Below are 13647 nucleotides of genomic sequence, written 5' to 3'. Positions count from 1 at the left end.
CTGACTTTGCTTGGTTACAGCAGGGAAATGGGTGGATTCCAAAGGGGAATCCTAGGGTGCAGCCCATGCTCATGGCCCAGAGTCTCCTCTCGTTCATCCAGTATGTGCTTTTACACTGGGGTTCTACCCACATAGACCTGGTTCCCCACTCTGCCTGGGGCGGGGACCAGAGTGGGTTGAACAGAGGGGCAGGCAATCTAACTAGTCCAGCCCAAATGGAGTGCAGACTCGAAGAATACCCTCCCTCCAACCAGATGGCTTCAGACTTCCTCCCTAGAGGGCAGAGTAGGCCCCAGCTCAAGCTTCCTCTCCATACATCTGGCAGGCATGTGCTTAGAGAGCAGGACCTACAGCTTCTGGAAGCCAGTGTCCTACCACCATGGGAAGCCTCCCAGGGAAATGCGGTCTTCGTGTGCACACCTGCATGAACCACCTGTGCATCTGTGTGCCTCAGTTTGTTCATAAATCTTTATTGTGTGCCTACTGTGCCTAGTCTTGTGCTAGGCATTGTCCAATACAGAGTGGTATACAATATGGTGCTGGCCTCACAGAGTTTCCAGAATGACAGGAGAAGTTAGGCATGACCAAATGCCCATTTTACTGCGCTGTACTAAACCATGCTCCGTTATGCTTTTCCAGACAACAGATGCCCAATAGCAAAGAGGACTGCAGTTAGTAAGTGCAATTGGAACTTAGGTGAGGGGGAGAATTTCTAGATGAGTTTTGAGGAAGGGTAAACCAAGGCTAGGCAAAGGTTAGGGACTAGGACTAGAAAAACAACAGCAGGAGCTGTGGTGAAGGGTAGTTAGGAAGACTGGCTGAGCAGGGCTAGAGGGAGGGCTGTCAGAAAGAAGAGGAGGATCCTGGCTGCCTCTTTGTGTCTGTTCTGCACCCCATAATACCCTGGGGATTAGCAGGCAGCTGCTGTCTTCTGCCTGGTTGGTCCACACTGGAGATTGTCCTGGCCAGGGCACCTCCTCCATGGGCCCCTCGGCTTCCCACTTCCCCTCTCCTTTACCTCTCTCCTTACTCTCCTCCAACTTTTATCTCCCTACTTAACCACCACCAGGTCTCCCCTATTAAGGGCATGAAAGCAATGAAAGAGCCCTGCTCCCCCTTTTAGGTCTTTTCAAGAGCAGGGATGAATACTATCCCCCATTCCCCCATCCCCATAGGCCAGGGATCCAGACCTAGTAATAATCTTCTCCCTCTTCACTCTCAACCTCCTCAGGAACCAGATGCAGGGATGGCAGCTGGGGGATGCCTGTGGAGTTCAGCTGGTCTGCAAACACATGTGGGCAAAGGGGAGAGAAAAGAGGGGCTGTCAGTACCCCCAGGCTATGAGAAAGATACCTGCCTTTTCACCCACATACACATACACACAAGGATACACATTCAAGAGCCTGAATCCACCCCTAGGCCCCCAGCCCCCAGAGCCCAGGGCTCCCCCTTACCTGGTGTGAGCACTGTCAGGCTAGCTGGGGCCTCCACCTGGCCCAGAGCATTGCGGGCCAGGCAGCGGTAGATACCCTCATCACTGGGACGCACAGCCTGGATCTGTAGCCAGCCTGTCACCTCAAACCTCTGGGGTCCACCCCTGAACTAGAGCCAGAGAAGGAGTCAGCAGGGTCCTTCTAGGGGGACCCTGGGCTGCCCAAGGAGGCCTCTGCTCCCTATCCTACCTGCACTGAGATGTGGGGATCATCCCCTGGTAGCTGAATGTCCAAGCCGTCCTTCCTCCACTCGATGGATGCCATGGGGTATGCAAACACCTCACAGCCAAAGATCACATCCTGCCCCGTCACGTTCCAAATGTCATATGGGTGCAACACGATCTGAGGCTCTAGGGATGGAGGTGGGAGGCCTGAGAACAGCATGGCACACCTGATCCAGCAAGAAGCCCGCCCGTATGTGTATGAACCATCATGGATATGTTTGTGGGGAAAGACAATAAACACTGAGGTAAATACACATCCATAAACATGGCATGACAGATACACACCGGTACATAGAAATGTAGGTACAGGTACACACAACGTACAAACTCAGAAATGGAGAGGTACATGCAGACAGGATGCACAAACAAGCACACAGATCCACATCCCAGGTTGGCAGCCACACTCTATCCCCAATTGCTCCCTTGTCCTCATTCCACCCTTGAGGCCTCCATCCTGCTCTACTTGGTTACCAACACCTCCCCCTTCCCTCCCTCCTTCCTAACCAGGTCCAGTTGCCAAAGACCCAAAGAGCAACCCTTCCTCCACACACACCCTTAGGCAGGGGATGGGGGTGGAGGAGGGGGGTTCCCACGTGGGAAAGGCAGAGAACCTGAAACCAGATCCAGGCAGCAGGCAGAGAGCCTGAAGTTGTGGGGTAAAATCTTGGGACCCCGCTGGTGTTTGTTTTCCTGGCAGCCCCAGCCAGGCCAGCTCAGCTCCCTCAAAGGGGCTCAGGAAGTGAAAGTGAAGTAATGCTGCCAAAGGAAACCTGAGGCTTGAATGGCCGTCAGCCCCCCTGGGACGGGAGGGAGGAGCTGGAAGCGCCCCCTCCTTCACGAATCCAGAGGCACCGAAAGAAGAGAAGGGAGGTGGGCAGACTGGGCTAACAGCTCGCTACACTACGAATCCAATTGGAATCCGCCCAAGAGAAACCATATTGTATCTTTCTGGAACCCAAGTCTCCCTGCCTGGGCTCCAGCGATCTGGGCAAAGTCTGGGAGTCTCTTCACTCTCAGTTTTGGGACCAGCCATTGGCTCTGTGCCCGCCAGGTCTGGAGCTTTCTCCAGGGCGCACAGCTTATGGACAGAACTCGGACCCGCACCTTCAGGCGGCGGGCTCTGCCAACCAGCTGCGAGAGCCGGCTCTTACACTGGACTCGAGGCCTCGTCTTTTCCGCTCCGCTGGCCAGAGACCAGTTCAGTCGGAGGTCGGGGAGCAATGCCTCGAGTGCCCCAAGTGCCGGGGGTAGGGCCCCGGGGCCGCGCGTACCCGATTCGCAGGGCCCCGGGTGCGCCACAGTGAGGTTGGCGTCCGGCCGAGCACGGGCCGCCTCCTGCAGGCGGCAGATCTGCGCGTAGGTGCGGCCGTCGGATCCGCAAAGCGGGCGCTGCGAGCGGCAGGCACACAGAGGCTCCGGAACCTCTCCGCGGCTCAGGTCGCCGCCTGCGTCCAACCGGCACTCAAGCTGCTCGCCGCAGCGCCCATAGAAGTGGGCGCTGGGGTCCAGGTCGCAGAGCTGGCCCTCGAGGTTGGCGCATTCCCAACAGCAGCCGCACGCGTCGCGCACCCGGCCGGCCAGGCAGCCCCGCGGCGCGGCGCAGTCTTCTGGCCGGCAGGGAGCGCAGCCCTCGCCCTCCGCCAGCAGCCGCAGCCAGCCGCGCCGCAGGTAATCGGGGCCTGGGGACGGCCGCGCGCCTGTCGGGGGCGGCGTCCGTAGCAGCAGCAGCAGCAGCAGTAGCGAGGGCAGAGCCAGGGCAGCAGCGGGTGGCGGTGGCATGGTTAGCTGGAAGCCCTGCGAGCACTCCGGGCATCAGCGCGTTCGTGGCACCCTGCCAGGGAGGGAAGCCAGGTCAGGTCAGAGAAAACCTCACTGTTCCTTGTACCAAAGTTTGACCCGAGCACTGCCCACTCCCCCTGCTTCGTTGGAGTCAAGTCGATCCTCCACAACAGGCCTGGCGACTCTCTAGGAGTCATCCAGTTATTGATTGGGCTGTGTTTCTGGGGTTGGGGAGAAATGAGAAGAAAGGGTAACAAAGCTCAAGCACCAGCGCACGCGCGCGAGCACACACACACAGACACAGACACACCCCAGCAGCAGCACCACTTACCATCCAACTCTGAAGCTTCCTGCCCTAGAGGTGGATGGGAATGGATGGCCCCAGAACTGAAAAAATGTTATCAAGGGTGGGAACAGGGAAAGAGTAATGCCCTGGGGCAGAGCCCACTCACCTGGTGTCCAGGACTAAGCCCTTCAGAGCAGCCTTAGCTCCAGTCCGAAAAAGCAGGCGGTGGAAAGAAAGCAGAGGCCAGCAACCGGCTGGGCCTGCCAGCCACCTCTGCTCCGGCTTGAGGATCTTGAGAGAACCCACGGACTTGCAGTCGGAGAACAACTCCTCCGCCCCCTCTCCCCGCCTCTCGACGTCGAACACAACCCCCTCCCTCCAGGTCTGAAGCTGCCAATTTTATGCAGCCGCACGGGACCCTTCTGGGCCACTTCATTAGCTGGGCCAAAGTCACAGTGAGAAGTGGGGAGCCGTAACCGGACACCGAAGCTCGGAGAAAACTCGGGACAGGCTGGGGTGGGCGTTGGGAGTACGGGATCTGGGGGTGGCTGGGAAGCTCCAAGAGCTGAGTGAAGGTCTGGGACTTGTCCCATCGGACTTCACAGCCCCTGGGGTCTGCTAGAACGGCTGCATAATGGGGAGGAGGTAGGAGCTCTGGTGCCAAGTCGGCGCTCCTGGAGGGCAGTGCCAACCAACGCAGTCTCCCCGCAGCCCAGGGCCGGCTTCCTGGGGCTATCGAAGGCTTCTGGTCCATCCAGCTTCCCTACCAAGGCGCTGACCGGAGACTTGGGGCTTACATCTGCCACCCCACAACTGGCCTCCTCCACCCTCCCCACATCCGGCAGGTGCTTCAGCCGGCGGACAGCCGATTATAGAGGTCCCAGCGGGCTAGCAGCCGCAGGGAGAGGTGGGCGGGGCGCCTCCCCAGCGGACCTCGCTCGGGGTCGGGATTACAGGTTACATTTGCATTCGGTCTCGCGGCCGCCACCAGCGCCACCGTGGCACTTTGGGCTGGGGGCGGGGAGGAGAGCGTTCCTGGAGGCCCGCCCGCCCGCCTTACCGGGGGTCTGCCAGGCCCCGCCCTAGCCTGCCCCAAGCGGCTTACAGAAGCCGCCCAGCAGTTCAGTTTGCAGGGGGTGGAAACTGAGCTTTGCAGCTGGGGAGGTGACGGTACTTAGCAGTCTCGGCCCAGAAGGACCTGGCCCCCAGCCTAGCGGCTTGGACGCGGGCCTCCAGACCAACCCCCTAAGTCCAGGGCGGGCGACTCCGCATGCGTACTGGAGGCCCGGAGCGTCAAACTCCTGGTTGCGGTCCAGGACTCCCTCTCCGGGCCTGAACTCGGACAAGCCCTTTCACTTAGGGGTTCCCTAGCAGCATGCACACCACTACTGGCCGGGAGGCTCCGACAAGGTGTGCGAACACCGATACACAGTCACCCTCGTGTGCAAAACTCAGGAAGGACTGGGAGTGAACTTCACGCGAAGTCTCGCAACTGTCGCGAGAATCAGAACAGGAAGTCAAGGAAAGCCGAGCAGGAAAGGCCCGCGGGTTTCAAACCCGAACAAGAAGGGGCGGAGCCCGCGATAGCTGCCAGTCGTGGGTAATCCCGTGTCCTTGGGGCCATCTGAGTTGACCTGGAGCAGAAGTGCACTGTAAAAGAGCTGCAGGAAGCCTTGAAAGAAAACAGGGGAAGGGAGGGTAGGAAGGAACTTGAATGTGAAGCCAACAGAGCCACTCAAGGAGGTCTCTGGCTCTGAATTACAAAATGCCTGGAGGGTGGAGATCACTCCCAGTATACTGAACGGAAGGGGATTTCATAAAGAATTATTACTAGTTTCTAAGACTCAGAGCCAGTATTTAAACAACAAACTCCCCAGACCTAGAAACTCTTCACTTACCTCACTTTATTGTAGCAGATTGTTTACTTTCCAGTCTTTGCTGTACTCTAAGCCGTATTAGGAATCATGCCTAACGCTTTCCTGTATCTTGTGCACCTAGCCCTGCGCCTGGCGGCACAGTAAATTCTTGGTAAATATTTGTGGATTAAATGTGAAAGACTTCCTGTGTGTGAAAGTCAAGTTTAATTTGGATTTTCAGAGTCGCTGATTGAAGGCTGGATAGACGGGGAACGAGCGCCCTCTGGTGGGCCTGCGGTTGGTGACGATAACGACCGTGCATACAGTAGGCACCAAAGATGTTGACTCTACAGATCTTTTCTTTTCTTTCTTTCTTTTTCTTTCTTTTTCTTTCTTTTTCTTTCTTTTTCTTTCTTTTTCTTTCTTTCTTTCTTTCTTTTCTTTCTTTCTTCTTTCTTTCTTTCTTTCTTTCTTTTCTTTCTTCCTCCCTCCCTCCCTTCCTTCCTTCCTTCCTTCCTTTTCCTTTCTTTTCGATTTTATTCATTTATTTGACAGAGGGAGAGAATAAAGTGGGGGGGGTGGCGGCAGGGAGAGGGAAAAGCAAACTTCCCTAGAGCAGGGAGCCCATCACTGGCTAGATCCCAGGACACTGAGATCATGACCTGAGCCAGAGGCAGCCACTTAATGGACTGAGCCACTCCCTAGATCTACTCTTACTAAAGATTTGTTCCAGGGAAAACACCACATATTGTAAAAATATTTTTAGAAAGGAATTTTTTGCAAGAGACAGTTTGCAAGTCTAGGTATGTTCCCAGATCCTCATTATCTGACACTATCCATTCAGACTGCAAAAGACTTTCAGTAGCATCTATTCTCATACAATTTTTGCATATTCATACTTTGAAATATTGGCTCAGTTTGGGTCATGAAAAACTGTTGGACCATGAGAAAAGGTTTCTCTAGTTTAGATAATGTGAGTACTGCAATGAGAGAAACCAGGTGGCAGCATCCTTTGCATCTAGATGAGGGAGACTAGATTCAGATGAAGAGAGTTAAGTTAAAATTTCTTGAAGAACAGATAGTCTTGCCTCTTCTCCCCACCCTTGACTGTAGATGCTTGTACTGAGAGAGAATGAGATATAGAATGTAGTTTGCTTTCCACTGTGAATCATAGTCTGGAGTTCACATGTTATAATATCTTCACTTTCTTTCAGCCACTGATCCATGAAATAATTGTTAAATATAACGACAGAATGAAATGGGTTTTAGACAGATGGGTAGCATAAGATGAAACAAAGTGTAAAGGTTCAGTGTGTAACTTGGTAAGAAATTACTTGAGAGGACCACACATTCTAACCTGTCACTTCATGAACCCTGTTTTGACACACCTGGTGAAAATAGTGGGGTTGCAGTTTTAACGAAGAAGTGAAACAAATGATCCAAATTGACTCATTTTGGAGATGGACACAGAGGAATTGTGCTTCCTGTGAACATTAGAATCACAAGTAAAAAAGAATCACTTAGGGGTACCTGGGTGGCTCAGTGGTTGAACGTCTGCCTTCGGCTCAGGGCGTGATCCTGGGGTCCTGGGTTCGAGTCCTGCATCAGGCTCCCGACAAGGAGTCTGCCTCTCTCTATGCCTCTCATGAATAAATAAAATCTTTTTTTAAAAATCAGCATAGATAATTAAGATGGAATAACTTACAGATACCTACTATAGGTGAATTTAGCTAAGTGAAAAATGTGTAGGAAGATAAGGTTAAGTGAAAAGGAGAAGCATATAGATACTGTTTATCATATATATCATCAATAAATGCCCTAAGGAAAAAAAAACACCCTAAGACGGGTGCCTGGGTGGCTCAGTTAAGCATCTGACTTCCACTCAAGTCATAATCTCAGATTCCTTGGTCTGAGCCCTTGTTCATCCAGCTACCTGCTGGGTAGGGAGTCTGCTCGTCTCTCTTCCTTCTCCCTCTACCCCCCCCCCTTGTGCTTGTTCACTCTCTCTCTCTCTCTCTCTCTCTCTCAAATAAATACATAAAATCTTTTTTAAAAACACCCTAAGGGACACCTGGGTGGCTCAGCGGTTTAGCGCCTGCCTTCAGCCCAGGGCATGATCACGGAGTCCTGGGATCAAGTCCCGCGTCAGCTCCCTGCATGAAGCCTGCTTCTCCCTTTGCCTGTGTCTCTCATGAATAAATAAAATAAAATATTTTTAAAAAATTAAAAAAACACCCGAAGACAATTTGGAATGAGGCAAATGGTTCTGTATAATGCTTACGATACCTTTATTTTATAAAACTCTTTTGTATAATAAAAAAGTAGAGGCTATTTTTGTAGAAAAATTAGAATGTTAGGATAAATTTAGAAAGATGGGACAGCCAGGCAGGAAGATAAACATTATTATTCAGCTACAAATGTTACCAAATGAAAACTGGAATACCTAGGAGACTAGCTGTCTGGAATACCTATAAGCATTAAGTCAGACTAAATGAGCTTTAAGATGTGCAGAACAAGATCAGCTGAAAATTTCTTTAGTTTATTTTTCCTATATCCAAGGAGACAACTCCCCCCACCCCACCCCCCAGTGTCCCATCTACCTTTGAGATGGAGACTGTAGCTCCATCTGACTGGACAATTTGACCATATTTTGTATTAATGAACTTAGAAAGGATAAATCATAGTTATCTAAATATAGACTCTACATTTCTTGCTCTCTCTCTTTTTTAAAGATTTTATTTTTCTACTTATGAGAGAGAGAGAGAGAGGGGGAGGGAGGCACAGAAAAAGGCAGAGGGAGAAGCAGACTCCATGTGGGGAGCCTGATGTGGGACTCGATCCTGGGACTCCAGGATCACACCCTGAGCCCAGGCATCTCTCTTGCTCTCTTTTTGTTTTTAACCTTTTTTTGAAGTATAACAGATAAGCACAAAAGTGCACAAAATAGAGATATAATTCCATTAATTATTACAAAATGAATACTCGTGATCATCATCTAGGTCAAGAAATAGAACATTGTTAACTCCCAGAAACACCCATCATGTCCCATCACAACCATTAATCTCTCCATTACCCCCTAGATAACCATTTCTAACTCTCTTTTAATTTTACCTGGTTTTTACTTCTATGTAAATTGCAATACACCTAGGAATGGAATTGCTGCATCTTGTGATATACATGTATTCAACATTAGTAGTTATTACCAAAACCATTTTCCAAAGTAATGCTATCAATTTGCATAGTCACCAGCAATTAATGAGAGTTCCCGTTGTGCCGCATCCTTGCCAACACTTGGTATTGTCAATCTTTTAAATTTTAGCCATTAAGTAAATATTTTAGAGTCTAATATTCTTTTTTTAAAAAAGATTTTATTTATTTATTTATTCATGAGAGAGAGAGAGAGAGAGGCAGAGACACAGGCAGGGGGAGAAGCAGGCTCCATGCAGGGAGCCTGACCACAGTGGGACTCAACCCTGGGTCTCCAAATCACACCCTGGGCTGAAGGTGGTGCTAAACCCATGGGCCACTGGGGCTGCCCTAGAGTCTAAGATTCTAAGATGGCCAGTCCACAATGATTCCTCCCCTGGATTTTTAAAAACTATTTTGAAATAATTTAACATTTGCATAGAAGTTTCAAAAATAATACAGAAAGTTCCCATATACCCTTTACCCACCCTAGCCCAATGATAATATTTTATACTACCATAGTATAATTATCAGAACTAGGCATTGACATTGCTACAATACTATTTTTTAAAAAGATTTATTTTTTTTTAATTTTTATTTATTTATGATAGAGAGAGAGAGAGAGAGAGAGAGAGGCAGACACAGGCAGAGGGAGAAGCAGGATCCATGCACTGGGAGCCCAACGTGGGATTCGATCCCGGGTCTCCAGGATCGTGCCCTGGGCCAAAGGCAGGCGCCAAACCACTGCGCCACCCAGGGATCCCAGATTTATTTATTTTAGAGGTGGTGAATGGGTTGGGAAGAAGGGCAGAAGGAGAGGGAGAGAGAGAATCTCAAGCCAACTCAGAACTGAGCCCAGTGTGGGGCTTGATCCCACAACCCTGAGATCATGATCTGAGCCAAAATCAGCAGTTGGATGCTTAACCATCTGAGCCACCCAGGCGCCCCATATTGTTACACTACTATCAACTACTAACCAAACTATGGACATTATTCAGATTTCACCAGTTTTTACATGTATCCATATGGTATGTGTGTTTGTAATTGAAATTTTATCATATGTATAGATTTGTGTTAATGTGAGGTAAATAAATGGGTCTTCTGGGGGATATGAGAGACTAAAGTTCATACCAAGGGAAACGCTTGTGGAATCTATAATAGTAGATCAAATGTCATTTAATACATAAGTTGTTTTTTAAATTACTATCAAAAGTCGTCGAAGGGGGCACCTGGCTGACTCAATCAGCGGAGCATGAAGCTCTTAATGTTGGGGTTGTGAGTTTGAGCCCCACACTGGGTGTAAAGATTATATAAAAAATAAAATCTTATATAAAGTCATTAAAGGGAAAGGAAGCTAGTTGTCAGGAAAGATAAATACACATTTTCACAGTCTATACCTACCTGTTGGGGGTAGCTGTGGGCAAGGGTAGAGCCCCAGGGTCACCGGTTGAAGTCAACTCTTCATTATGGCATACTTAGAAGGAGATTTGGTGATGGCAAGTGATGTTCTCTGAAGTGGCAGGTTCTTCCACCTCACCTTGCTTTTTAATTGAAGACAATTTTCTGTGAGGCCAGTGAGACAACTTTCTGCTAGCACTTCTACAGTAATTCCTCATTCCTTCTACCATGATCTTATATGTCCAGATGATTCTCAAATTTCCATCTCTGGCCGAGACTTCTCTCCCGAATGTCACACCAGTATATTCAAACTGATGAATCCATTTCTAATATTTTCTTCCAAGAAGCCAGGGAAGAAGGCCCTAAACAGCTTCAGCCTGCATATATTTATGGCTCCCAGGAAAAAAGCATCAATATATTAATCACATTTTATTGACTCTGCTTGAGTGATATATGCTCAATAAGAATCACATGGCCAAGGCCTGGCCGTCCTGGAGCACAAGTCTCCCCCTATAGCAGATACAGTCAGTGCCCCACCCATTTATCCTTGACTACACCAAACTTTACCTGCAGAGAGTTCCTGTACAATCTCATGAGTCTCTCTGCCTAAGGGAGGCCTCTGGCCCATAGAGTGAGTTGAGGTATCAGGGCAGAGTTAACTCAAGAGCAAGCCATAGCCCATGAGGGCCAGGATTTGAAGGATAAATACCTCTGCTTCCTGTCCTTTCAGTGGGATAATCCTGTATCCTGTCCAGTCTTCCAGAGGGCCCCAGTTACCCTCCAGTGGTAACTCACTCACTGATGCATTCTTGATTTGCTTTTCCTCCCTCCCCTTCTCTCTCACTGGGAGAGGGTTTCCAAATAAACCCTTTTTTCTGGGAAAACCTTGTTTTCTGGGAGGGTTTCCAAATAAACAACTTCTACTCAATCCTTGTCTCAAGATGTGCTTTCTGAGGAACCAAGACTAGGATGACCCCTGTAAAGGCACTCTGTCTGAGAGCCCCATCAAGACCATGTGACCAAGAAAAGATCTTGGACCCCAAACTACATTCATTTGTGACAGTATTCTTTCTCACATCCCACTTTCAACCTTTACTTTTAAGATACAACAGTTCAGTGGTGGCTTCTGTGAGAAGTTGGACAATAGGTTAACATCCAAGACTCCTCTGAACTGGCTATTTCTCTGAAACCAAGGAATAATCTGGACAATTTATCCTCAGAATTCTGAGGAAGAAATGGTGAGATGTTTTCTCAAGGGCTGATGGAAGACAAAGAGCACTATTTGGCACAAACTCCTTGGCTTTTTTTTTTTTTCAATTTATTTATTTATGATAGTCATACAGAGAGAGAGAGAGAGAGGCAGAGACACAGGCAGAGGGAGAAGCAGGCTCCATGCAGGGAGCCCGACGTGGGATTCGATCCCGGGTCTCCAGGATCGCGCCCTGGGCCAAAGGCAGGCGCTAAACCGCTGCGCCACCCAGGGATCCCAACTCCTTGGCTTTTAAAGAACCACACCACATAGACAACTCTGGGCCCCTGGGACACCTGGGTGGCTCAGTGGTTGAGTACCTGCCTTTGGCTTAGGTCATGATTTTGGGCTCCTGGGATCAAGTCCCACATCAGGCTCCCAACAGGGAACATGCTTCTCCCTCTGCCTATGTTTCTACCTCTCTCTGTGTCTTTCATGAAAAAAATAAAATAAAATATTTTTAAAAAAGAACTCCAGACCCCAGGTAAGGATCAGAATATGTTGAGTATAATTCTGGGCAGAGAACAACTGCCATCTCTGGTCAGTGTGGACAACTCAGCATGAACAGAACAAACATGTTAAAAGGAATAGGCTATAAAGAACAAACATGAGGCTCAGCATGACTCTCTGAGCATGTTCAGAAGTACCTAAGCCTTACGTGTCAAAATGCTTAGCCACATGAATCCCAGATGCCTTTGTGCATTTTCTACCCTTTTCCCCAAAGGTAAGGTATAGGAAGAGAGGTAGCAGATCATGAGAACTGTGCCTAGCAAACCTCCTGCTGGCTCTGTCCCCCAATTGAGGGAGACCCAAGCGGGGAATTTTTAAAGTAGAATCACACTGAAATTGGGCTCAAGCAATGTGTCCAAGGAATGCCTGGGTGGCTCAGTGATTGAGCATCTGCCTTCATCTCAGGGCGTGATCCCAGTCCTGGGATCGAATCCCACACTGGGCTCCCTGTGAGGAGCCTGCTTCTCTCTCTGCCTATGTCTCTGCCTCTCTCTCTCTGTCTCTCATGAATAAAAATCTGAAAGAAAGAAAGAAAGAAAGAAAGAAAGAAAGAAAGAAAGAAAGAAGAAAGAAAGGTGTCCAAAATGGCACTTTAAACAAAATCGGGATCTTCAGGGTCCTGAAGCTTGATTTATTTTTTTTAAACATTTTATTTATTTATTCATGAGAAACTCAGGGAGAGAGAAAGGCAGAGAAGCAGGCTCCATGCAGGGAGCCCGACGTGGGACTGGATCCCGGGACTCCAGCATCGGCGCCCTGGGCCAAAGGCAGGCGCTAAACCACTGAGCCACCCAGGGATCCCCCTGAAGCTTGATTTAATGTCACACTACCCTCTACAACCTTTCTTAAAGAATCTGGATTCATCACAAGAGAGGACTGCTGTGACCCAGGTCTTGTGCTTCAGGAGCTGCCAAGTGCTAACTCTGGCCCCAGCCACTGGCAGCATCTGCAGTGGGTGAACGCGAAGCAGGCCCTGCAGTGTAGAAAGGGCCTCACAGAAGTTCTTACTTTCACATTGAATCTAGGCTTCCAGGCAGCTTTGCCAGCTGCTGTGACCTACCTAAACCTCAGTTTCTTCTGAGAAATGAGGGCGAATTCAGCCTTCAGACATGTTGTATTTGGCACAATGTTTTTGAGTTTTTAGATAGTTGCCAATATTTCCGTAGTGAGAACTTTTATATAAAAACTCAGAATTTGGGGGCCAGAGTCATCAGGCCAGGATGTTCAGAGAAGCCTAAGGGAGAACTCCCAGCTGCTCTTAATGCTGAGATCGGGAGGTAAGAAAAGTCAGAGCTAATATCAAGCTGCTGGTGCTGCCAAAAAATAAGATTTTTTTTTTTTTTTTTTTAAAGAAGAAGAGAAAACCAGGGGAATTTGGTCCACCTAGCAACCATTGAAGATAAGTCCTGGCCGCTGTTTTAGGTGGGGCTGTTCCTCTCTGGCTCACCACAGTCCTGATGATGGGACCAACTTCCATAATTTAAGATTTCTGCCTGCCCCTGTAGCCTTGCAGTTATGATCCTTGACCTAGAGGATTCTTTGGCTCTAATTCACAACAGCAACAGCTACCATTTAGCAAATGGTTCCAGTGTGCCAGGCATTGTGGCCAGAAATTTACATTACATGAGCTTCTTTCACACCTACGGTGGCTTGTAAAGTAGGATTA

At 49.1% G+C, this 13647-nt stretch overlaps 1 protein-coding gene across 1 annotated transcript; it reads right to left on the bottom strand.

The window, feature by feature from the left end:
• Positions 1-450: 450 nt before the first annotated feature.
• Positions 451-5235, bottom strand: KAZALD1 (Kazal type serine peptidase inhibitor domain 1). The gene is made up of 5 exons (XM_025992381.2): positions 3949-5235; positions 2989-3548; positions 1683-1843; positions 1455-1602; positions 451-1282 (listed from the first exon to the last, which is right to left on the bottom strand). The coding sequence occupies exons 2-5, from the start codon at positions 3494-3496 to the stop codon at positions 1191-1193; spliced, it is 909 nt and encodes a 302-aa protein (XP_025848166.1). The 5' UTR covers positions 3497-3548; positions 3949-5235; the 3' UTR covers positions 451-1190.
• Between the last annotated feature and the right edge of the window lie 8412 nt (positions 5236-13647).

This window comes from Vulpes vulpes, chromosome 15 (genome assembly GCF_048418805.1).
Source record: "Vulpes vulpes isolate BD-2025 chromosome 15, VulVul3, whole genome shotgun sequence".
NCBI classification, from domain to species: domain Eukaryota; kingdom Metazoa; phylum Chordata; class Mammalia; order Carnivora; family Canidae; genus Vulpes; species Vulpes vulpes.
The sequence above is the reverse complement of the archived record's forward strand: the minus strand, read 5'-3'. Positions and strand labels throughout refer to the sequence as shown.

Excerpts from the sequence above, each read along its gene's own strand:
- KAZALD1 (XM_025992381.2), bottom strand. The coding sequence starts at position 3,496 with ATGCCACCGCCACCCGCTGCTGCCCTGGCTCTGCCCTCGCTACTGCTG. Across the intron at positions 1,844-2,988 it reads CCCGGGGCCCTGCGAATCGG|AGCCTCAGATCGTGTTGCAC; the intron begins GTACGCGCGGCC and ends CTCCATCCCTAG. Across the intron at positions 1,603-1,682 it reads ATCCCCACATCTCAGTGCAG|TTCAGGGGTGGACCCCAGAG; the intron begins GTAGGATAGGGA and ends CTCTGGCTCTAG.